The following is a 26,880-nucleotide window of genomic DNA, read 5'->3' as shown; positions in this document are numbered from 1 at the left end:
GGGGACACCTTGTGCCCCTTGTCGGCCATAAAATGTAAAACCGTCAGTGATGCTTTTTCACATTCGGGTTCGCTTCGGGCGGTGATCAGCAGATCATCGACATACTGAAGCAGTGCAGTGTTGACTGGCATGTGGATACTGTCAAGTTGTCTTTTCAGTGCTTGGCTGTAAATGCTAGGACTTTCTGTAAATCCTTGAGGTGCGCGTGCGAATTTAAAACTTCGTCCATTTAAACTGAATCCGAACAAATATTGGCTTTCCGGATCGATTGGGACGCTGAAGAAGGCGTTCTTGAGGTCAATTACAGTAAAGAACGTTGCTTCTGAATCAATGGCTGTCAGTAATGAAGAGATATCTGGGACCACGGGGTATTGTGGTACAATGCATTTATTTAATTCGCGTAGATCAATAACTAATCGATATACTGGGGGTGCTTTTGGATCAGTTCGTTTAAGAATCGGAATGATCGGAGAATTACATACATTGGAGTCGGTTTCTACAACCACTCCTTGTGCAATGAGCTCGTCAATGATTTGCAGTAAAGCCACTACAGCATCTGGCGGTAACTTGTATTGTCGCATTCGTGGTAATACCACTCCTGTTTTGAGTGTAACTCGATATGGTGTAATGTGCATACAACCTACATCAGTGGGGCCTTGTGCCCATAAATGTGCAGGTAGATTCCGTAACCGGTGATCCATGTCTCTTGTCACGTAGTGACCTTTAAAGTCACGTAAAAATAGTCGTACTCCGTCCGGAGAACAACATATTATAGCTCCTAGAGCTTTCAACGTTTTTATACCTAACAAGTTTTCTGGGCATGATTTTGTAAGCAATAGATCTGTAGTCCGTGTCAATGGACCAACTGTAAATGCAAGTGGTTGCGATACTTCGTTAATAGTAGGTTTTCCTGAGAAACCAAGGGAAATATTTTGTGAGCCTGAGAGGGGTGCCCCTGGGACTTCGTCGTGACTTATAGTTGTTCTGCTTGCCCCTGTATCAAGTAGAAACTTTCTGTCTTTCCCTAATACTTGACTCTGTACATAAGGACCCTCTTGATCTACAGGAACCTCAATAAGGGGTAAGCCAACTTCCCTCTCTAGGCTATTTCATGTGTATCGCTGATACTCTGGATAGTCATTTTGTGCGTACTGGTACATCTGGTGTCGCGTTTTGTGTTGCGGCAATAGGCTGTGGCTGTGGTACCGTTATGGTCTGTTGTGCAGCTTGCATAGGCTGTACATTCTGAGGTACTTGTTGTTGGATCTGATCCTGTCTAGGCGGACGAGGTCTCTCCTTCGTTTTACCCGTAGAGATATTATGTTTCAGAACTGCACAATCGTTTATATAATGACCTGGCTGTTTACAATAGTTGCATGTCCCTTTAATGGGAAACGCTGAATTACTGGACTGTGTCGCACCCTTCTTATGACTGTCAGCTGGAACTGACTGAGCGACGAGCATTTTCATTTTCGTGTCTTTCATACGTCTTTGTTCGTGTTCTTGTTCTTCTCTAATTCTATTCTGGTGATACTGTAACATTTGTAACATTTGTGAAGGAGTGTTAGCTTGCCAAGTGCTCTCAACTTTCAATACTCTGTTTTTAACCTGTGGCAAGGAATTCTCGACTAGTTTTGTTACAAAAAGATGTGGATATGAATCACTACTTGCTTTCAGGCCGCTATTAATACCAAAACATTTTTCAAATCGGGAATAAAAATCACTAGTGTCTTCCTCGGGTTTCTGTTTACAAGCTGATATTGCTCCCCAATCTTCCTTTTTCGTAGTTAATAAACGTGGCAATACTTGCACTAATAATCCTGGTAATGCTTTAGTTTTGTCCCCAAGCCCTACGCCTGCAGTTCTGTTATTTTCTTCGGTTTCTAATGCGGTCCAATCAATCTTTTGGTCTCCCACTTCCCATTCTTTTTCTTTGAGTTTCTCATAAATACCGGCAGGCAATAATACTTTCAATATTTTCATAATGTCTGGATAGGTATAATCACCCATGAGTAACATGTCCTTTAGTTCACGGTGGAAACCTGCTGGGTCTTTGTCATGGCTGGGCACTAATTTTTTCATTTCCAATAGTTCTATTTTAGTTATGGGCGTGTACACGAATACGCGTCTAAACGTATTATCATCATTTCTAACTGGGTGTACTTCGCGTAAAGGATTCTGTCTGTCTATGTAATACGTTTTTCTCTCCATGGAAGGAGCTGGATCATGTTCTGGACACAAAAAGGCACTATATGTCGGTATTCTAGAATTACTTTAATTAGATCGGTACCTAGACCTCTCCATTTATTCGTGAGTAGTTCTATCAATATATCAGGTAGGGGACCAGGATCGGAGTGTTGGCCTTTATATAATGTAAGGAGATATTGTATCATGTATATACTAGCTAAACGCTGTTCGTCTGGGGCGAGATTCAGAAACGTGTGTGCTAGCGCATCATCACTGTATTTTTCAGAGCTGTCAGCCCATTGTACTGCTGACCTAGCTAATTCTTGTTCATCCATAGAATCGAGCACATGGTACCCCCTTCGTTCTCGAAGTAATTTATCGGTAGCCTGGAATAAGTGTTCAGGGGTCCTTGGATTTGAGATAACTGTTTGAAAAATTCTGTTACATTCTGGACGTATCGGACGTATTGTTTTATTAAAGGATCTTCCTTTTCCTACATAAGCTATCGTTTGTCTAGCTGGTAATTCTAATTGTCCTGTGCCCATTTCTGACTGTTCCTCCTCCTCTTCCTCTGATTCAGTTTTATCTGCCTCTACTCTTCTTTCATGTATTCGTTCTACTTCTTTTCTTATTTTTCGGCACATGACTTCTATATACTTCTGTTTATCATGTTTCCCGTCTGTTATATTCTGACCCCATCTGATAAGTAGTTGCATTTCCTCCGGATCTACCTCAGGCCTATCTCTGTTTCTGATCAAGCAGTTTATAAAAAAGCGTAACAATAATTTTTGCATGTCTACTTTCTGGTATTCCATGGCTTCGGCAATACTTTCAGGACCTTGCCCTGTTCGGATAAAGCGATATATTTTGTCTAGATGTTCAACCATTCCTGGTAACGTCATTAAATAGTTTGCAGCTCGTCGCAAACGTACTGAAGATAGCAACATTCTGTCGTGTTTTCCTGGCACTGGATCATATCTACAATCGGAAAGAGGCTCATTTAATATATTGTCATTAGCTCTTTGGGGTGTGCGTTGGTATGCTAAATCCCTATAAGTCAATCTAGTTGTTGGCGGTGGCGTGGAAAAACCTCCTGTCGCACCTCCCGAGGTGCCAAGTCCAAAAGGATTTGTTGGGTGTACGGTAGAGAGTGTGGGTGCAGGAAGGACTGTAGAAACAGATGGAATGGTTAGGACTTGAGTAGGAGTTTGTTGCTGCGGAGGTGGGTGCAGCTGTTCTTGGGGTTGAGCGTCGTTAACGGATGGTGTGCGTGGCTGCGCACCATTAGCATATTCGGGGGCTACATCATCTAAATAGGAAGAAAGGAAAATGTCCTTTGCGGTCTTGGGATGTACTTTAATCGGGAGTAATGGAGGTGGCAGATCCTTTGGTACCTCCATGGTGGCTTTAGGCAAACCCTCGGCCAGAAGAGGATACATACCATTCATAAGAGTGCTTCGTTGTCTGTCTACTTGTTCTGTTTTTGCTCGGATACCTTCGTCAATTAATATGTTTTCTCGGGCTCTTTCTGAATCTTCCCTGCTTTGCTCTTCCTTTCTGAGCGCTTTCTCTGTGCGCCTATGCGATTCTTTACGCCATAGTTCAATGGCATCTTTCTGTGACTGTCTGGCTTTCTTTTTCCATAGTACTTCTTCTACTCTCATGATGCAATCTGCATCCCATGTTCCGGCAGCGGGCCATCTCTGACTCTCTGCTAAATCCTTGGTGTAGTCCACCCATAAATCAAGATACAATACGGCATCTAGGCCATGTTTATGGTACATAAAGTACCCTGGAGTGTCCCTAGGTGGGATGGGAACAGCTTCCTCGTGTATCCCTTTTCTAGTTTTTATCTGTCTTAATTTTGAAAATAACGGCATCTTGAACCTTGCTACTTAATTCTTACTCGGTCTTGAACACAATAATTACAATAAACACAATAATGAAGATCGAACAATCACTCATACCACGACATTTAAAACATATCAAAACATTTCAGAACGAACAATAATAATTAGAATAAAACTAGTTAACTGCATAATACTAAATATACTGTATGTACTGCTAAACAGTACAGATACACTGCTAAAACAGTGCAGACCAGGTCTGTGTACCCAGACCCGTCTTGACCGGCACAAACTAATGTGCACGTCTAGATGCGTCCCCAGCAACGGTACTCACCGGGAAGCACGGAACGGAAGGCCTCGGAAGTCTGGACTGGACTAGACCAAACTGGACTGGACTCGACTCGTGACTTAGATACTTCGGAACTTCGGAATCTGGTGGGCCTCCGTATACCTCGGATCTTGCTCTCTCAGCTAGGCTCTGGTCGGGATTCTCTGCACTCCTCACCGCCTCGTCTGGGTGTTGATCGCAGCCTCAGTCGCCCCCGTTGGCCTGAGGGAGGTACAGGAAATCCTGCGGGTACGCGTAATTGTCCGTCCGGCTGTGGCAGGAGACCGGGTCTGCAACGCACCTCCGGCGCGTGGGGTGTGAGAGGTGTCCCTGTTCGGGCGCCAATTATGTGGTAAATTTTAATTACCTAGACTTAATTTATGCGGTAAAATACAATACGAATAACTCAGTAAAAATAAGAGGCAGAATCCGTGGTATTCGAGGGTATAATAGGGAATTTATTCCTTACAAAGGAATGATGGTTCGAACCAGGCAATCGAGTTCCGTCACCACGAAGGTTCAGGAAGGGATCAGCAATACATTGACATGTTAGCATATTTATATTAAAGTGCATTACAGTAAAGACATATGCAGAAGGCGTAACAGCTGATAAGAATATACATACGTAATGAAAAGGCGTTACAATAGGCGTGCATAGAGGCGTATACTAAAAACGTCATTATGATGATGACACAAGTAGGTGGATCCATAAGAGAATCCTGCAAAGTCAGCAGAAATACATGGCAGAGATGCGCGCGCAGCCGCATGACGTGTGATTGACGTGTAACTAGAGGGTGAAGGGAACTTGACATTTAGCCCTACGTGAGGAGACAGAAGTCTGGGGTGTCAGGACAACCTAGTCCTAAATCATATCTAATATCTTGTGTTTAAGGAACTATATTATCTGGAAAGAAAGGTCTTCTCGGACAGATCCTATTCTATACTGACTGCTAGTGCGTGTACAAGCGTCTAAGTGTCTACATGAGATGCGAGGGGGCATGGGCCTACCATGGTAACGAAAGTCATGAATTACTTGCATGGAGACAGTAAGGCCGGGCCCTTTGCTCTGCAGCTGGGGGGATGTTTACCTAAGCTACTAGACAGGAATGCATTTCTTGAAGAGCGGAGCAGATAACTTGAAGGCTGAATACAGTTTTGGCAGGCAACAGGCCGGGCTAAGCACCGTTAGCCGCGCAAGAAGTAAGACAAAGTTCATGGATACAGATGCAGGTCCAGGCTGGAGCATTCAGAGGCAGAAGCAGAAAAAGCTCGATGGCAGAATTCAGGGCCTACCTTGTCAGAGCTGGAAAACGTGAAAAGTATACCATATAAAGACGGTGGCAAGGCATACTTAGGAATGGAATATCTGACCCATTCATGGCAGATCTGAAAGAGGACATATTAACGTTGGACACAATTGTATTTGCGTCTTCATAGCTTGAAGTGGAGGGAACATACATGTACTTGTAGCATGTACATGGAGCCGTTGGGGTCTAGATAGGGGACACAATTGACCATAAAAATTCATATTTCCTCACACTGACACCCCCCCCCCAGCACTCGACATCCTTCGTGGGACAGCTCACCTCCGGACTTTGGTCATCTTCCACGTCTCCTGGTCCCCGTGGCTGCATCGCTCACCTCTTCTCACTTGAAACACCTGACATCGGTGGGCATTCGTCTATCGTGCCCCTGGTCACTGTGAAGTGACCCAGACTCTGTCCCCTCAGCTTTCAGGTTCTTCTCACCTTGGATCCAGGCTTGGATCATACCGGACACTTTTCCTCTTCACAGCAGCAGCACTTTTACGCATCACGCCATTGAAAACGACAAAGGTTTCCGACATCACTTGACCCCTATGCACCCGGCTCCTCTGGGATAGGTAACACGGGTATCTCTGTACTCTCAAGGGTGCTGGCCTTAGAACCTTCTATGTTTAACTGGGTTTGCTTAAAGTCCTCTCTGAAGTGTTCTTAATCTTTAAAATTCCAACCGCGACTTTCCCATAGGATTGTACGGATCTCACGCCTGTGTTCACACACTGCACCCATCCACCGTGGGTCCCCTGTGTCACTACCTTGGGTGGTTCCTTGGGGTCCCAGCGATTCTACGTGCTCTAGGCACTGTGTCTAGTCAAGTCGTAGTTGTTATACCACTTTCTTAGTATATGGTTTGGTCTCCCCCTGGAGCCCACTGTGTATTGTGCTATTTACTGTCGTTCTACTGATTTAATATTGTGTGCTTTGTTCTCTAATCTCATAAAGAGGTTAGTAGAGAGTGTTTAGTAATAAATACATATATTTGATATATCCCTTGAGTGGTTCTCCTTTCATTTGGTCATTCAGAAGGTTCAAATCTGGTAAAACAAGCTGCTTTACATTCCTTCGAGACTTAGCCTAAAGGCTGCTCTCCATAGCTACCACTAGGATAGCGTTCAATAAAGGTCGTATTTAACCTAATCATCAATAAGGGTTATTTGGACTGGTACAAGGTGCCCACTTTAACTAGTGGACAGCATATACCAAGCCAACTTCTCACACCTGGTATTTCCTCAAAGTGCCGTGACGTAACCTTAGTTTATTGTGTTTACGGCCAGCCCAGGACGTCATATGCCCTTTCATGCTTACTGCTGCATATATGACAATCCATCCGATCCTTAGGCGAATAAATGTGGGAGCTGCATCACATAAGGAAGGGAACGTACAGACAGTGCAAGCATCACAGCAGGTTGAGGAGAGTTTTACTTGTGAAGCAGGAAAGGCCGCGGAAACATTATCCTACAGGTAGGAATGGGACTCACTGAGTAGAATACGTTTGTCTGAGGTGAGAAATGTACAAATCTGCATTCTGGACATCTTCGTTTAGTGAAGTTAATCCGGCTTGAAAAAGGTTTTCATCTTTATACCGTGCCACAGGAAAAGCTGTAAAGTTTGGAAATATTAATAAAGGTGTGGTGTAAAGACTGTGGGACTGCAGAGCCTAGTTAGCGTCTTGGGGTCAGCTTAAGTAACATTCTGTGATTCTGTGCTAATCACTTTGTCACCCCTGCCTAAAACTAACACAAATGTGCTACTGTAATATATCTGGTGCTCATGTAAAGGGCCATAAGACCCCTTTGGGTCCAGCTCCTACTAAATAAAAGTTTAAAACTGTAAAAAAAAAATCCTGATGAGTGTGAGGTAGCGTTACGTTTTCAGGTAAAAAGCTATTCCTTTCTAACTGCTGTGCGGTCTCCTCTGCAGCACAAATGGGGTCAGTACAAAGATACTTACTGTTACCACTACATATGGTTCTTTTATCTCCCTTGCAGATCAAATGTGCTTAATGTTGTGGCAGTAGACATTACTAGATGTAATCTGCAGGGAGAATAAAACAAGCAATAACCACACCACTTAGTGCAGCTTTTTATTAATGAAATTGCTGGTTACTCAACGAGTGATGTTTGGTGTATGAGTGTGAATGGGTGAGTAATTGAATGTAGGGGTTGACTGTGAGGAATATGAGTGAGTAAGTGAATGATGTAAGGTGGGAGAACGTGAAATAATTGTTGTATGTGGGTAGGTAGGTAGGGGAATGAACTTAAGTGAGGAGTTGAGTGAGTAACTGGGTGAATGACTGTGAGAATGATAAGATGGATAGACGAAAGCTTGTTCAAACACCATGAGTTGACTGAAATTCAACCTGCTACCTTTAATAACCTATTTAAATAACTGAAAATATAACAGTGAGTGGGAATTGCAATGTGAAATAGGTGAATGAGTGGAAGGGTAGTTAGATGAGAATGTATGATTGAGTGAGTGAACGAGTGCGAGTGGGTGAACAGCAGAATGGGTGTGTGTAGTATATGGCTCAGAGGGGAATGAAAGTGGATGGGTAGATGGGTGAATGTGAGTTGATGAGAAATTGTGATGAACATACGTTGGTAATATTGGTGAAGGTTTGAATGAAGGTTTGAATGAAATCTGGTCCGTCTCTGGCCTCTTGACTCTTAGCTGGGTCTGAAGGCTCATTGAACTAATGCATCCACTAAGCCTTCTGACATGGCTGATGATCTCCACTCAACCTTTCACCCTCTCTAGGTCGATAAAAGAAAACTATTGAGTTGTGTAAAAGTGTTTTCCCCGCACTTCCCAGCCACACTTTCCCTGAGAAAATCGGCTATCAGGTTGCTCATTATGCTAAATTGCGTACTGCAATCCTGTGTATGGACCTCCGGCCTACCACTTTTTGCAGCCGCCAGCCGCCACTGACCGCATTCAGCATGTTGAGGGTTTTTTGTGGTTTTCCAAATCGGCCCATGAAGGAGCAGCAACTGCTGTAGTCTATCACATTGGTATTTCAATCTGCCAACGTGGGCATATTTGTGAACTAATGTATTTAGTTGAGTAGTGTGTGCATAATAAATTATAATTTTCAGGAATGGCTGCCAATGAATTATCGAGTTCTGTTTGTGCGTAAGGGCTGAGATATTGGGCCATGGCAGTAAGGCATTGTGGGCAGCCTCTGCTGCTCACGGCGGAATGACATGTGTAGTGTGGGTTGGGCAGAGATGGGTGGTTGGACACTGCGATTGGCTGCTGCCCAGGCCCTGAAGTCAATGTCATAGTGCTAGCAATAGGTCAGGATCTGTGGTTGACCCCTGCCACACACTATCTTTGTGTTTGCAGCAGGATTAAAAATAAAGTATATCACAAAAGAAATCAAAATTGTGAATAAAACCCGTTTAAAATACAAGTTATGGTTTTCATTCAGACTTGGCAAATTACTTAAATGCTCCTTTTATGGTTAGCATCATACGTCATAACTCACACCACCGGCCGTGCAGAAAACACCAATTTGACAATGGTACAGAAACAAACAAAAGCTGATTAGGAGAATAACACAGTGCCAAGGCAGGCCTTGCGGCCAACCCTGCTGTGCACAGCTGAGCGAGATGACAGTTGTAAATAGAGTTGAGGTTAGGAAAAAAGTATATAATCAATTATCCCCAGAAATTCACTGAAAAACAAAGACTAAAGTGGCGTTCCAGTTCGGTTTGGCAATAATATTTTAACATATGTTTGAAAAAACATAGAAAGTTACTTAAAACTGGATGTTATCTCAGTGTTGGTAGAGAGCTCCTCCTTCCATCCCCCACATTCAGTTTGAAGAGACGCTCACAGTTCCTCCTGAAGCCCTTAGAGTTATCAGATTCAAATTCCATTCTGCAACCCAGACTCTGACTCCCTATACAGAAGCGAGCCATTCTGAAAGCACTTTGCATAGCTTTTAAAGCCTTAGCTGGAATAGGCCTTGACTATTTGAAAAAGAATTTCATTTGGTATACCAAGCAGATCCCTTCAATTCAGCTCTGCAAAAAGAAATAGATGTCCCTCCCCTTAAGCTGATCTCTTGTGGAGGTAAAGGTTTTATTAGAAGCACTGCTCTACAATGGGATGATCCGCCCCAAGACATAGAATCCACCCCCAATCTTTGATGATCAAAACAAATTAAAAGCCTGACTTTATGGCACTGAGTGTGCTCCACTTTGATCACTGGCTAGCGCCAAGATGCTTTAGGGCATAAGAATGCTCTATAGAACCCAAGAATCGAATCGAAATCATGGTAAAATTACATTTCAAAGCGTAACATATGTTTTTGAATGAGTGTGCACACACAGGCTACTCTTTCATCTGTCTCACCAGGGTAATATTTCAGAACAGGCCACTTCTCATCAGGCAAAATCCATGGCGACAGGAATTAATTCCCAGAAATGACAGATTTAAATGTACAACAAAGTCACAATATTTCCAGTTCTATTGTAAGATCGGACATTGAAGTTTAGAACTTCATTTACTAACAAAAGAGAACCGCATACATTATTGCTGTTCCAGATATTGCATGTTATTACCTGTGCTGACCACCCCTTTCTATAAAAACACTAGTCAAGTAACTTAAGTGAGGCCCCCATACTCCGCCCACGCCCACCACTGTGAGTTCCTGCTGCAGTCTCTGACTGTAAGAGACAAACCTCAAAAGAAAGAGACCGCTCTAACTACAAGTCGTGTGATGTCAGACCTGTCATTTATGTCTAATTTTATCAGAACATGCCTTCTGTAAGGGAGTCCTAGTCGAGACATTCATTGGATGTTATTACAGTATCCTTATGACATATATGCATATGAGTGTGTGTGCCTTTGTCTGGGCGTATGTTACATATTTCGCTATTCTTTCGAAAAGGCTAGTGGTTTCGGGAACCCATTACATGAGTATGATGCCAAAAACCATGAATATTTTCTCTAATTTCCTGGTACAGTATCATTTCTTTTTTTATTTTTAACTCTATCCTGGTTTCTAGGCTCTTCAATCAAAAGGTGTTCCCACTAACTAATTAAACAGGGTGACCTAAAAACGTAGTTTCTTGGCGTGAGTCCCTCGTCGCCAACTAATCTGAGATCTCGCTATAAAAATATGGCCTTTGTATATTGAGCTTTCCCTTCACAAACACTAACCAAAGCATGAGCCTTTCATCTACAGTCCTCTTTCCATTGTTGTCCGATATTGCAGAGAGCAGAAGAATAGCCCCATCGTGTGCGCATAAAGGGAGCGTGAGGGGGCAACAGCCGCTTCATTAAAACCTCAGTCCGAATAAAGACATTAACATATTTGGTTTTCTATTCTCCTCAAACCGCACCCAGAACCCAGCAATATTGATCAGTGGTTAACTTATTATTTTTTGTTTTCCGTGATCAATTTTAAAATTAAACCTGTAATAAAAAAATGACATAACGAGGTATCTGTCTTACGGGCCGGCAAAGCCCCCGGAAGCACGGGGTGACATTTACAACTCGTTGTCCAGTGTCTAGTAGTTTATGTTGGTGTCACCTGTGCAGTGATGGCGTTGTTGGATACAGGTACCAGTTGTGAGTGGTTTATACATACCCGATGTGGAACTGAATTCATTCTACGTGTTGTCTGTGTTGCCTTTACACTTGTAGTTTTTTTTTCCCAATGCTGCAATCTTAGTCTTGACTTTGATGGGTGATTACAAAACGTTTACTTAGAAAAGTCAAAATATTTTGGTCTTCGCTTGAGAGATTCACACCCACGCACTGCTAAACTATGCGTGTGTTTTGCACTTTGAGTTAGAAACACAAAATGATGTATGTAGCAAAGCATGTGAAGGGTAAACCTTGGGAAGCGTGTCCCTGACAGGCAGGCAGGCAGGCAGGCAGGGGAACCCTGCAGTGACTCAGCGCCCGCTGCCAACGATAGTGGTCTAGAGTTGAAGGAAACTTGTGGTTTACGTGTCCTTTCCTCTTCCAGAACCAGCTCCTCACAAAAGGCATGGTGATACTGCGCGACAAGATCCGCTTCTATGAAGGTAATGGGCATGAGTGTACGTCACGCATGGCATGTGTTCGATTGCATCCGGCTGTTATTTACTTACATGGTGTCCAATGAAACACTAATTCAAGTGCACCATCATGGTAAATTAAAAATGTGAGCATTCTGGAAACAATGGTGTGGCCTAGTCTGTGATGTTCCCTGAAAATGGACACAAACTGAAATCCTAAAAATGAATGTGGGAGCTCAGTCTTCGGCTGCCCCTTGTGGTAAGGTGGGTGGCGGTCCATCGTTCCCACCGGCCGCTCAGAGAGGCATTATCTGAGCAGAGGGTCTGAGCTCAGGCCTGGACTTTAGCTCATGACTCGGTGGCTCATGTGCACCGAAGGTGGACGGGGGGCTGCGGAGCCCTGCCCCCCCCCGCCCCCCCCTCCTGCGCACATCGCATGCCGCGTCACCAGCTCTCTTATAGGCGAAGCCTTCCCCAGCGGTACCACTTTGTTCGCCATAAGTTGGCAGGGTATGCTCAGACGTGAGTCCCTTGCTCACTTTGCCACTGGATTCAAGCAAGCCTGGCTGAAGACGGCTGAAATGCCAGAAACCGGTCCTAGGAAGCTTGTTTCCGGTCCAGGGAAGGCATGGCTTGGCAGTTCGGGCTGGACTGTTCCCATGAGGCACAGGGTCAGACTGATTTGCATATGGCCATGTCTGAACTGGGGTGGCAGAGTGGGCTAAAGAACGGTGATGGATCAAACCCAGATCTGTTGACTGGGTGTGAGTATTTGATTGGTTCTGATGCTCCGTCCATCACCACCCCCTTTTGTACCACTTTGTTCCCCAGCGAGGCAGCAGAGGCAGGGCCCCAGGAGTAACAAATGCAACCTGTCAATCATAACAGCCTCTGCCTGCTGTGTGTGTGCATTAGTGTAGGGCAAGCACCGCTGTAAAGGGACAGAGCGCTGTACATTATGTGAAGGGTCTGGAGCAGCTGCGGCCTGTGCAGGTAAGAGCGGGGTTAGGGGGGGATTCGACAGATGACCACAAGGGGAAAATTAAATAAATAATCAATTTCCCCTTGTTGAAAGTCCCCTGCCCCACGACTCTTACCTGTACAAGCCGCGGCTGGGCTCGGGAGACTTATAAGATCATGTACATCAAATTGGGATTACACAAATACATTTAGACATATTTAGGCACTGGGAGATTAAGTGTTTTGCCCAGAACCACACAATGGTGAGTCCAGCCCCAAGGCCAGGATACAAACCTCTGTCCCAAGGTTCCAGAGGCAGCAACTCAAGTCGCTAAGCCACATCTTCTCATCTCTGCATGCTGCCTTGTGCTCCTGGACGACAATAGATACAGTTTCTGCATTATGTGTATGTGTTTCTGCATGCAGAAATATATTTTGAATATTTCATAGACATTTCTGGTATTTGTTGCTGATAACTGTGTGAAATACTGAATAGGTCTATTTCTAACACAATTTCTTGTGAGCATATGGTGAAAAGGACGAGCTTGTTTTCGGGGATCAAACATATATTGTATTTCAGGACAAAAAAATGTTTTTTCTTCAGAATGACAAAGTTCTGTTTAGGAAATTTATCTAAAATTAAAATCTGTTTTTTACGTTTAAATTACTGCATGTTCTGAAATTGGCAGCCTGATATTTAGACATAATTACAGCATTCCCCAAAATGTTATTAAAACGGTTATTTGAACATTAATTCAAGCTGAGTTTGGGAGGGTTATTGATGATATTGGCTCTTTGGTCTCTAGTCAAAAAGCTTTCATGATAAAAGTACTCTGGTTACATGCCCGGCCATGCAAAACTAGAGTAACCCTTTTGTGGTCCATTCTACATATGACCCTGCGTGATTTATCTCGTTCTGCTTCCTGCACCCTGTCATTTGGAGACTTTTTATTTTTTCTCCCTGTCAGTTCTGGGCCGATTCTCATTCCTAACACATGGATGCATATCTACCTGGAAGAGGCAGTATGGACAAATGAACTGAAGAGATTTTGAAGAATTCTAGACCATGTGATATTGGCTATTCGGATCTTCCCTACTGCCTGGTACATCAAAACAACATTGGTATCCTATGAGGACCTCTTCATTTTGTGTTCATATATGTGCATGGTATGCTGCCAAGTCTGGTCTCCCTGAACTGGAACACAAGCAACCCAGGACCAATTTTGCCCTAGTTAGGGCTCATCAGCCAACTATACCTTGGTTCCAAGTCGGGCTGGACTGTTCCCATTGGAGCAGGGTCAAGACTGATTTGCATATGGCTGGATCCAAACTGAGGTGGCATGGTGTGTAAAATATTGATGTACTGGGATGCAGCCCTCAGTAATTACCAGTGGCTGAGATTAATTCATGCATTCCATCCATCACTTTTTTAAATCCTTCAAGGTGGCATGTGCTGGATCTGCGGTGGGACCTGAAGTTTCTGGGCCCAGTGCCAGGGAAATCTGTTGGATTCCATACAGGCTTTGCAGGAGACTGCAGAAGATCTGCAGTGGTGGCTACTCGACCACAAATGGATCAGTAGCAGACACCTTTCCTTACCCCACCCGCAGCAAAAGATGATGGTGGCAGGGTCATTACTGGTGGGCTAGAGAGGTCATCTGAGTGGTGGAGTTTGGAGGACACTGGTCTCCAGGGGAAGTGTTGGAATTGTGGGCCATTCGCTTGTCATTAAAAGCCTTCCTACTGTCCAGCAAGGTGAGACTGGTTCAGGTCCCCATTGTCAACACCACTGCCATGTGGTATTGCAACAAGCAGCATGGGGTGGGGTCCTGGGCTCTGTGGCAGGAAACTCTGCACCTCTGCAACTGGATGGATTGTCAGGGCATCTCTCTGATAGTATACCACCTGGTGGGGATCATTAAACCACATGGTAGACAAACTCATTCAGCTACACTTAGCAGATCACGAATTACATCTACACACGAATGTGTCTGAAGGTGTCTTCTTACTATGGGGAGAACCCTGGCTCGATCGCTTCACCACCACTGATAACGCGCAATATCAACACTTTGGCACACTTGAGTTCCCAAGAAGGCTCTCTCTCTCTGAGGTAAAGTCCATTTAGAGTGGATCACAGGACTCCTGTATGCCTCTCCGCTTCTCATGCCCTGAGTTCTGAAGATCAGGAATGACCAGGCCCAAGTCATCTTAGTGGCTCCAAATTGGGCCAGGATGTGATAAAGCTGCCGTTTTGGGAGGCCCCTGTGTTGCAGCAGCAGGGCAGAGTCTTGCACCCGGGCCTGCAAGTTCTGTACCTCTATGCATGAAGATGGAGCGGTAATAGTTGACTTTGCTGTTCATCCCTAAGGCGTTGATGTGCTCTTGGCAACTAAGCACCCTTCCACGAGGCTGGTGTGCACCACGGCTGGGATAGGTTTGTTGCTAATTGCGGCACCCTACAGATGGACCTATTTCAGGCCAAACAATGTTTTTTGTTGTTGTTGTTCGTTTTATCTTTGGCCCTGCAAAGACTTGCAGTGGGCGCTGGTAAAGGTTACTTTTCAGCCCCTTCAGCCTTTTTTACTTTTGCTGGACCAGCTGCCTGGTTCCAAACACCGATTGTGATGAGATTTCTTAAAGGTTTGTGTTGTAGTAGGAAGTCCACAAGAGGCCAGGTTGTGGTTCTACAAAGTAACTTTATTCAGGTTGTAGTTACAGAAGCTTTAGGTATAGCCAAGATGGTAAGTAGGCCTGTATGTACGCCCCACCAGGAGCAGCCTCCTACCTGCTCAGCCTGCTGACACCAACTGATTCACATCAGGCATTCAACATTCCATGACATAACCAACATTCCATACATACTTAGGCTGAACAGGAAGGGGAAAGAGAGAGGACATACCGAAGAGGAACATTCACCCTACTACAGTTTGCAACATATGTTTCAGCCAAACCTCTTTGTGATGGCACATTGAGACTTACATTTTTCCTAATATGTACCCGTTTTGTGCCAATTCACTATTGTCCAATACGCTTCTTGACCTTGAAAACCGGCTTTCTTGTCACAATAACATCAGCCCATTGCATGAATGAACTTTAGGATCCTTACACCACTTTTGTTTCGGGGACATTATTGCTGAGAACCTCAGCTGTGTTGCTGTCACAGGTAGTGACACCTTTTCATGTCTGAAAAGCTATAACCCTTCTGATGTTCTTTGATCTGCCTCGCCCTTGGAAAGAGGAGAGACTTGATTGACTGAATCCCTAAAGAGCATTCAGTGTCTACATTGATCGTACTAGAGATGATCCGCTCTTCGTGGGATTCTCTGGAGCAAAGACAGGCAAAGCAATGCAGAAGCAGGCCACCTCAAGAAGGATAGTGCTCTGCAATAAAATCTGCTATGCATTGGTTAAGAAGCAGCCTCTATAAAGTCTAAGGGCTCATTCCAGCCAAGTTAAGGCTGCCAACGCTGCGTTGGCATACAGAGTGCTATCCTGGATGTCTGTCAGGCTGCTGCATGGGCATCAGTGTACACATTCATGAAGCACTATTACCGAGATATTCAGGACTAACAGGACAGGCTTTTTACCCATTTGGTCCAGCAGGATTTTTGATCTGAGCCATTCTACAGACCCACCACCTTAGGAGGTGCTGCTTTAATATCTATTCACAAGTTGAGGCATTTGTGATTAAAAGTATCCATCAGAAGTACAAGTTGCTTACTTTTAGTAATGAACATTCTAGTGGATAGTCTATCTAACTGCAAATTCCGCACCACTCTCCTGCCTTCCCATTCTGTGGATTGGTCTCCTTTTCCATCTAAAAAGGTATGCATTTGAAAATCTGCACACTGGCCCTTCCAGTTTGTTGATGGACTCTGCGTCTGAGGGTAACTGATATGCGCATGCATGGAGGGGTGCTCTGTTCATCAGTTTGGGTACAAGGAAATCAGCACACAGGAGCACTTTTATTTTTCTATTTTTTAAGTTTCTTGATTCAGGCCGATGCCTATGAATATTCACATGATGAGTGTTATACCTAGCCTTTGCTGATGTGGTCACCCCTAATCTTTTTGGCTGTCAACCTCCTGTTTTGACCATGTTTTGTTAGCTTAGGACTTGGGCGTGTTTGGCACTGTCGTGCAGTGTTGCAGCACTGTGCTCATCATGTACATATTGCAGAGCGATGTGTATATGATTGGCTGGTTCAAGTTAGCTGAAAGTCCCTTGTCGATTGGTAAGACCTATACCAAAGGCATGTATCTCGACTGTGCCTCTGTGGGCCTGCCGTATTGGTTGTTCCATCCACGGAGAAAGCTCATCAATTGTGCCACTGGGTTACTAATACTCGACTTGGCGTTTACGAAACTGTGTGTCAAGGTTCTGCTATATCTGAGTTCTCCCTGGTGATTGGGTGCGGTGTTGGGAAGAGGTTGGGCAGGTGTGTGTATGTGTTACCTACATGAGTCGTGACTGACACCGGGTAGTGTGTTCGGTATGATGGAGCAGGCTTCACACATTGGATCAGCATGAGGGGTTGTAGGGAAAAGCAAGATAGCATTCTTTACTACGGGCAGAATAGCAACAGTATGATGTTTGGTATAGATGAGTTTGTAATGGCGAATCCTCTCCGGTAGTGGGAGTGGGTTCGACATTAGGGTGATGGAAATGTCCCTTTCAGAAAGTGGGCATATTGATGTGCATGGCTCTGTGTGCCTGGTTGATTTTGTCCTATTTCACAACTGGGTGCTAGGGGGATAACCACATCTTTGCACTCCTGATAGAGGGGCATAAACTAGGGGTTCACAGGAAACTGCGAACCTCTGACTCTGACTGGTCTTTGTTGGAAGGTTTTGTAAGGTTGGAATTGGCACCTGCATTCCAAGGGGTAGGGTCCTGGCCCCATTAAAGACTGTGAGCAATCCTCCTGTGGTAAGATGACAGACATGACAAAGTTTAGAGAGGGCCTGTCCATTTCAAAGGTGGCCTTTTGACCTGATCTCACTGTCTCCACAAGATTGTAAGGACTGCACTGGATGTGGCGGAGAAAGGTGGAGGTGATCGTGGTTTGAATACTAACCGCCCTGACATACACCATCCTCTTGCTGGGCAAGAGAAATGTGTGCTCAAAGATCAGCAGCCATCTGAGGTACTGGGACGGTAGGAGTTCGAGGAGTGAGGGGGAAGCTTGCAGAGTCCGAGGGACTGGTACTTGCAATGAAGGGGACCTGTGCTCGCTTGTGCTCCAGACCGTGTGGTGTACAAAGGGTGTTGGGAGAACCTGAGTCAGGAGTTGAGATTGTTTTTGGCCTCCAGGTTAGGAGGACAACAGTGCCTGACATCGCGGCCTCTGTTCGAGGTAGTTGGCTCCCTCTCCCTGGCTAACTTCCGATGGTCTATGGCAGGTCATACCTTTGCTTGAGGGGAAAACCTTTCTCCATATGGGGAGCTCACTAGCTTCCTGGTTCTCAGTCTTTTGTCTACAGGGGGAATATCGATCCCGCCCTTGTGTAGTTGCTGTTGGGCACCTGGAGGTCTAATCCGGCTGGATGAAACTAAGCAGCTGTTTCTTTCCGTATTAGGTGGTTCTGACTGTGTAGTCAACAGGGTGCCAGCAGGAGCTGCGTGTATCATTGGCTGGTGGAGTTAAAAGACAGAGGGGCTGGGTCATGCGGTGTAGACGGAGACTAGTGTCTGACCTTCCTCCAAAGAGAAAGTCTGACAATTGCATATAACTGTAAAGTGGATATACAATGTGTGTGTTGTTGTGATTTCAGTGTGTGTGTGTAATACAAAGACAAGTGTTTTTAAACATATAGTTGTGAGTCTTTTTGTAGTGAACACAGTGTGTTGCAAAGGGGGGAGTTATGCCAACGCGTTACACACAAGCCCTAAGAATAAGCCTGACTGCTCAGTGCCAAGCTACCAGAGGGTGAGCACAGGTTATTGGATAAGTGTATCGTACTCATTCTGTTTGGATCGGTGGGTTCTGACTGGCTTTGATGCGTCTTAGCCAGCGGGAAACTTCTGAGTCTAACAGTGAGGTATCTGCAGTTAGACAGAGCATTCACAATAAAGAGTGTTACCTATGTCAGCAACTTGTTGACTCAACATATTGGTCTGTGCTTATCAGGTTCAAACTGTGCCCATATCCATTCGCTATCAAACAAAATCGGACTGGTTCTCCAAAATGTGCTGTTAGTCGAGCAAACACTGCATTTAGCATCTTAGTAAGTCCTGTCTTGATCACATCATGGCAAAGGGCGTTGTTTATCCAAAGTCCTCATCTTACTCCTTACACGTTATTTAGCAGTTGAAATAACATTTTTAATATTAAGACAGAGTTAAAAAAAGTGTTCAAACTTTCTTTATTTTTTTCTATAATCTAGTTTGAAATTTCCAGTAGAATATCTCTTCATATATTCTGTATTTACATTTGTAGGCAACTTTTATATTATTCTCCTTTCTATGTTTTCTCTCATAACCTGCTTTGCTCATACCCATCTGCTAAAGTACTGCAACATCATCTTTTTGTATCCATAATCAGTGATTTCAATAAAGCATGTTGAGGCAGCCTTGCAGAATCTTCAGAAAAGAACAGGAGCTCCTGTATGGACTGATAGGCATTCCAGATATGTATTCTCTGTAAGCAGCAATAGTAATTGTGAAGTATGGAAAATTTTACATTGAATTCAGAAAGTTCACATTACATATTTCTTATATATAAGCAACGAATACCACAATTTTCACTAGTGAATAGTTCCATGTGAAGACTCTCATAAGTATTATATAGTTTGCTTTCATTCTCAGCAAAGTACTTCAAAATTGTTACAATTGTACAAATGTGCTCAGTGCTCCTGCAGAGAATTTTTTGTTATATATACAGAGATCAAGCTAAAGACCAATTCAAAACAAAGCACTAGTTTAGAGGCAAAATTAATTAGGTCTATCCACCAAGTCTATTCTAGTTACTACATTTCCTGGACAAATTTTCCAGAGTGTTAACAATGTTTCCACTGTAAGGTGATTTATGGGCATAAGCGTGAAATCTCTTTAAAATTCAATGTGTTTTCTAGTATAGATCTCCAGTTAATCTAAATTTTTGTCATGAATTGTAGCCAATTGACCAAATGCTTAAAGTAAAAGCATGTGGGGTACCTCCTGGATTTTTCATCACCCTTCCACTGTTGAATGCAGACATGCAGCCCTTGGCTCGTTTAGTAAAACAGGACCAGCCTTGTAGAGACATGGGAGATTCTCACCTACACTGACTGAAAAGTAGGTTGAAGTATTAAGCCTACCTTTCATCTTGTCTGGGACAGACATTTTTTGAATATTAGAGTCTCCTTCGTCCAACCGGTTCCAAGTTATAAGTCCTCCTGTATGTAGCGAGGTAGTCTATCTAATTCGACTCACTTTGTGTCGCTGACTAGGTAAACTCCCTCTACACGATCCCAATCAATGAAGAGTCTGGGGTTTCTTTTTGATTCTGAGATATTCATAGTCCATCAAATGAATCTGGTGGTGCTAGAACCCTAACATCTAAACATGATCAGGAAAGATCGTCTCTCTGCCTCATTTGTACCACACTGTGAGCTCAGTGAAGGGTCCAAGCTTCTAGACTGGATTAGTGAAAGACCTATTGCGGCTAAATTCCATAAGTAAATACTGGTGAAAATAGAGAGAATACCTAATGTGGCGAAAGTCGAAATATAAAGCACAACTCTCAATTAAAGTGCAAAGAAACCATCTTGAGAATCCGTACATATTTGAAGACTGCACTCTTCGGACGAGCATTAAGTAGAGAACTGTGTTTTTTTCAATGATCTTGGCAAATCAAATAACCCTCTACATACACACTAGTCTGCCTAGCCCCAAGTGTATTTCTTTATGTTGAGATTGTACTGATGTATTCCAATTGGGTTAGAGTTGATCACAATTATACAAGAGCTAGAGCTATAAATATGAGACTGGTAATATCGAGATTTTAAGATTCTGACACTTTCTAAGCTAGTAATAAGACAGAGTGTTGAGCATGTAACAAAAGCTCTAATTTGATGAAAATCTTATAATAAATTGACATAGTTGATGTTATGGGGGAGTGAGGCAATGTAAGGAACAATTGTGGATAGTGCTGTATATAGTTTAACAAAGCATTAGTGCATAGGCACGTTGTGCAAACCTTTGTGTCAACAGCCTAAAACGTTCAGCATTTTATTTCATATTTTTGTTCAGATATTTGTTGTTGTTGTTGTTACAAATCAAAATGTTGTCGGAAGGACACTTGCTTTATTATAATAATTTAAAATAATATTAAGGCTCAAATGTCAGGAGACAATAGCATTTGAAAGTGTAACATTTCAGTACAAATTCCAATTTGTAGGAGATTTCAGTAAATTTGCAGTTACCGACTGCACATAGAATTAGCCTGCAGTACCTGCATATTCATGGTGGTCAACTATTCAAATTAAATAACAAATGAAAAACTGGAAACATAATGCATGCGCCGTCTACGAACTTGCCATATTGGGAATATTGCCTGCAGATGCCAACATGTCGCAGAGCAGAACAAAATCTGTTTGCAACATTGTACAACTCTTACCACCAATTTAGAGCTTTTTAAAAACATATTTGTACTACTAGATTAAACAAATTTCAGGATAGGGTACAAAATTCACACCACAGAAAAACTACATTTGTGAGCGTACAACTTCCAAAACACATACTTTTCTCTTTTTTTCCACATATTTACCGAACTACGGTGTATTTTGTCTTCTGGGTCCTCTCTTTTTCCGAGCCACCACAGCATGTTCATGTACTGAAAAGGAAAGTCTGCTCTGGTGACTAACCGCTCAAGTCTTCATCTGTGCACATCAAGGCTGCCAATTGGCTCTGCGATCTGTAATTTATCAAACCGTTTTGCCAAAATTGATATTAGCTACTTTCGGAGGTCGGTGGCTGTCTGCATCCAGACATTGTCTGCCTAGTGTAAGCAAATGGAGAAGCAGGTGGTGTGATGTGGGAGTTTTAAATAAAAAATTGGGATTGAGCTAGTCCTTCTTAATATTGTGCGTGTGGTTGGCGGTAATGGGCACTAGCTCTCATTTTTAATCCAACGTGCGCAGAGTAACAAAGAGAAAAGCAAAAGTGAATGCCAGGAGGAGAAAAAGAAATTAAAACTATCAGGGATACGTGGAGAAACTCTTTTAGAAAAGAAAACACAGATGTGTTTGTCTGTTTTCTTCTTCCTCTCCGTTAATCACTCCCTTCAATTGTGAATCCTCGGCCAAATTACTTCCATATAATATGTCTTGATGGTGTCCCCAAATGTGGATGCCAGATTTCATTCCCATAATGCATGAGTTCCACCCATCCCGTCAAAGCAGTACCATGCAAGAGAACATCACCAAGCACAACAGACGATCAGAATGGGTTTGAAACCAGGGTCAGTATTAATTACCAGCTCACAGAAAAATCAGATGAAGAAGCAGTATTTGCATTCACGTGTGAGCTTCAGTGGCTGCAGCCCCACAAGGCCACTCCACGCTACTTCTGTCCATAAAAAGAACATCTCCACAACCTCGTTGCCTCAACACAGAAACTGGCTCAGAAACTTGTATGGAGCCCATCTTGCCATGAAGCACCTCTTCTGTGGTTATAGCTGGGGGAGGGTGCTGCAGGTTACAGATGCTACTCTGCTCCGAAGGATCCTAGCCTTCCTGTTCCTGACATCCTTGTGGGTCTCAAAGTTTCACAGCCGGAGGCTCTTCAGAGCATTGGGTGGATCTAAAGGGTTGAAGGACACAGCCCATGAGGGCCATATTAGGATCAGATGAGACATTGTTAAATGTGGCCACAGACAATGTCGAACCATTCGTGAGGTAGATATCCCCTGGCCGTGGCCTTAGCAGCAGCGCCAGACGCAGGACTTTAGGGGACCGGGGCTCTGAGAGGGTGCAACGCTATGCCTGAGCATGCAGCATCAAGTCACTCAGAGGACATGCAGTAACAGTCTTCTGCATCTTAAGTACTAATTTCCATTTCTTATAAAAATCAAAATACGGCTGATATGCAGCCTCTACTTTTTGATTGTCTTGCATATTAATATAGAAGATCCACACATGGGGAGAAGCGCAGTTTGTGTTGTAAAGTAAGGTTGCTTACGTCTCTCAGAACCTTCCCCTGATTTGATTTTTGAAGCACAGTCCTGCATCTGTATAAATTTCTGAAGTTTTTTGCACTATTGCGATTGCTTTCATATCACTGTAAAAGACATTCCCACACACTTTGAGACTGTTAATACAAAAAACGTGTTCTTTGTTGACAACCTAATTATTTAAACAAAGTGCAATAGTAATTTACAGGTAAAGCACATTCTGTGTAAAAAAAGACCTATCCTGAATGTATTTATTATTGATGGAAAGATACATCTTTAAGCATTTAAGTCTTGCTTTATTTACGTAATCGCGCAGAACTCTGTACGGTGCTGGGCTCAAAAACAAACAATGTGGCACATTTAAGTCTAAATCGATTACCTACATTGCACAATAAAGTCTCTGTACCTTTCATCACAGGCATTCTTTAATTTTGTTTACTCATTCATTAATTCCTTCATCGAACCTATTCATTAATCTAAGGCAAATCTGTATGATTGTTTTTATGTAAGAAGAAAATGCTTGATATGGCATTAGGTTGCTCGTGTGTTTAGTATGCTGTGGACCTGCGGCCTGACACAACTTCCAGTCATAAAAAGAATAAGTTTTCTGGATTTCTTTCCAGAACATGGCCAGGAAATGGGTTATCTAGACTCAGTGACACCAAGGACTGAGCGAAAAACTTTGAACTACATCGACCAAGATGCCTGGAGGTAATGACGCTGAGACGTGATGGCAGTGTGCTCCTATCCCCTTTTACTATTTAAAAAGGCTCCCTCGAGCTGCCTGAGCTGACGAGCTTGGGAGCGCCTGCTTGCCCCGTGTGGAATTTTGCCTGTGAAAATTAAGCGGCAGCATGTCCAGCAACCTACAAACTTTTTCCCTACTGATGACGGAGGAATCCAGAAACACGTGTCTAGGGATACGCAACAAAAAATATGGCATTAGCCAATTATTATCTGAACTTTGTACTGAGCGAAAAACTTTGAACTACATCGACCAAGATGCCTGGAGGTAATGACGCTGAGACGTGATGGCAGTGTGCTCCTATCCCCTTTTACCACACCAAGGACTTAGTCAATACGCCAACCTGAGACATAAAACACACCCACTGAGCATTATTTGTGTGAGGTGCAGTCTAGTTAACAATCGGTACTGTGAAACATCAGAGGGATAATTAGTGGAATCCCAATCCTCTTTCATCATGAATAGGTGTATTCAAGAACACTAGGAAACCAGGGTTATAGTTTCAAGATGTATTGAAAATCAAAACCCCAACCTAGTGCACACAATATGAATTGTAACTATTACTAAACGAGCATTTGCAATGCAATCGGTCTCACCTTTGGGACCTTATATGTATTTAGCTATGCAGCACATTAGCCTGGGTGCTGAAACATCTACTGTTCTTTACCATGGAGGGAAAGTAAGCACCAAACTGCGTGACACGCCAAGTATGGGAACACACAGCAAAATATTGCCTTTCAGCTGGAAATGGTATGGCCCAAAGCTCTGTTTTTGATATAAAATCAGGGCCTTCAGTGGTCATATCACAGAAAATACAAGATTTGAAAAAATATTGTTGTCTATGGGTGCTCGTGGAGGACAATTTCTATGGACTAGAATCTAAAGAATGCTAAAGATATTCTGCTATTTTACTGACCTCTGCTGGTCGTTTTCTATCAAGAAAGTTAGATAGAGGCAGTTGCTAGAAAAATAAAAAAGTCCCTCAGCAGAAAGCAATTCTGGTATTTTACTGACCTCTACTGGTTGTTTTCTATCAAGACTGTTCAGTGGAGGCAGTTTAACAAGCAGAATGCAATTCTGGTATTTTACTGTCCTCTAATGGTCGTTTTCTATCAAGACAGTTAAATAGAGGCAGTTTAACAGAAAAAAAAGTCCCTAAGCGGAAGCAGACTAGTCCTAGGGCTGATCTCCAGAGCCCACAAAGTACATACACATATAAGTATATACTAAAGTATATACAAGAGGTCTCAAATGCTCGACTTAAAAAATGAACAAGATAGTGGCAACAATGTTTACAATAAGAGTAAATAATAAATGTTATAACATTATTGTAATCAAAACTTTTTTATATCAATATTCCCAACTCCTTCTTTCTTTCAGCTTTCTGGGCTAACTAACCTTGGCACCAATAGAGCCTCCTTTGAGTGTGTTTCATAGAGGTTCACACATGTATACCTTTCTGAATAATGGAATCAATGTTCACTAACGAGACACCAGCATTTACATCTGAAAGTCAGCAGAGCGAAGGCTGAATATGCCTTCCAATAGCCATTGACAAGGGAAGGGGTTTGACTCTGTATGATCCTTGGTCTGGAGTCCCTGGGATGAAGTTCTTCTCTGTCTTGTAAAATTCTCTTCTTGTTTATATAGTCTATCTGAATATTGTTGAAAATGTTCAAAATGAGCAATTACTAGTAATGCCAGTCTAAACTTTCACTTACTTTTACATTCTATGAAACCATGCTTCTTGTTTGGAAACGATACATGAGAAGCTGAGAAATCAATTTGATTAAACCTTGTTCTTTATATAAAAAGTCACTAACAAGGTGCTGTTGAATCTGGTCCTTTCTGCTGGGTCTTACTCAGACTTTTTGCTTCCGACCATCCTGTTTTGCTGACTTTGTTTTTGCTGACCTTAGGACTCTGCACACTTTACCACTGCTAACTAGCTCACAAGTGCTTGTGCTCTCTCCTTAAAACATGATAGAATTGACTTATACATAATTGGCATATTTCATTTACTTGTACGTACCAAGTACAGTGGCACTACCTGTGCCCATGGCCTTTCCAATAAATGCTACTAGCAGGCCTGCAGCACTGATTGTGTCATCCACTTAAGTAGCCCTTTAAACATGTCTCAGGTCTGCCATTGCAGCCTGTGTGTGCAATTTCAACCGATATTCCTACCTGGCAAAATAAACCTTTTGCCAGGACAAAACCTTCCTTTTAAGACATATGGCCATACCCTATGGCCCTGGACAGCCCTTAGGGTATGGTGCAATGTATTTAAAAAGTTGGACATGCACCTTTTATTTTTATATGTCCTGGTAGGGAAAAACGTGTAACTTTGTTTTTCACTACTGCAAGGCCTAACTCTCCCGTGAGATGATATTGGAGTTCTTATTACATTTAATAAGCTGTAACTTCCAACTGGTAAGAGGAAACCAGTTCATGTTTGGTTTCATTGGAATTGTAATGAAAACCCCTCTCTTGTTGTGGAGCCAGATTTTTGGTTACAATTTTGAAAATGCCAGTTTTACAAAGTTGCCATTTTCTTGCCTTAGCCATTTAGTGCCTGTAGCCTGTCTCCGGATCACGTGACTGAGTGTAGCTGGCAGTTGGGTTTTCTGTATTCCTCCTAGACAGCAACACACAATCGAGAGATAGGTGTGCCTGAATGGGTCATCACTGGCAGGATTGGAGGCCTGAGCTGGGGTTGAGTAGTCTGTGTCCTGCCTCCACAGAAAAGGCTGAATACCCCCTGTAGTTAGTCTGGAGCCAGGCCAGGAGAGGCAGAAAACCTCTGCACTTGAAAGGGAGACCTCTAGAAGCCTCTCTCACTTCAAAGGAAGACCTAGGTAGAAACATTGGACCTCAGACACCAACTCTTCAGTACACTTCTGGATCTGTGGAAACTGCCAGGAAGAAGGACTGCTGTGCTGCTGAAAGGACTGCTGCCCTGCTGGACTACTTCTTTGCTTAATTGCTTCCCTCCTGTCTGAGTCAGAGGGATTTGGACCTGTACTGGAACCCAGGACTCCCAGAGTGACTCTAACGACTAGTCTCCTGTTCAAAGCCACAGGGACTTAACAGGCTCCCAACTGTCAGGTTCCTCCGTTCCGATGTCCCCGGGGCTGTGTTGATGCTCTAGGGGGGCCCACCTCTGGATGACCCCAAGTCCGGCGTGAGTGTTCACGGACTTTGGGTGATCGAGCGGGGGAAGGAAAGGATGGGGACTGCAGGGAGGGAGATCTGAAAAGCAAAGAACACAAGACACTATGAGACCCTGTTCTGGTCTAATGAACACTTGTGGTTTCTTACACA

General features: G+C 43.4%; 1 protein-coding gene across 4 annotated transcripts in view; it reads left to right on the top strand.

The window, feature by feature from the left end:
- PRR5 (proline rich 5) overlaps positions 1–26,880 on the top strand; it is a 559,320-nt gene that overhangs the window by 436,259 nt on the left and 96,181 nt on the right. For all 4 annotated transcript variants that reach the window (XM_085652445.1, XM_085652446.1, XM_085652447.1 and 1 more), the window contains one exon: positions 11,668–11,725. In XM_085652445.1, coding sequence (XP_085508571.1) covers positions 11,668–11,725 — 58 coding nt within the window. The remainder of the gene's footprint in view (positions 1–11,667; positions 11,726–26,880) is intronic.

The sequence above is a fragment of the Triturus cristatus genome, chromosome 4_1 (genome assembly GCF_964204655.1).
Source record: "Triturus cristatus chromosome 4_1, aTriCri1.1, whole genome shotgun sequence".
Lineage (NCBI taxonomy): Eukaryota > Metazoa > Chordata > Amphibia > Caudata > Salamandridae > Triturus > Triturus cristatus.
The sequence above is the reverse complement of the archived record's forward strand: the minus strand, read 5'-3'. Positions and strand labels throughout refer to the sequence as shown.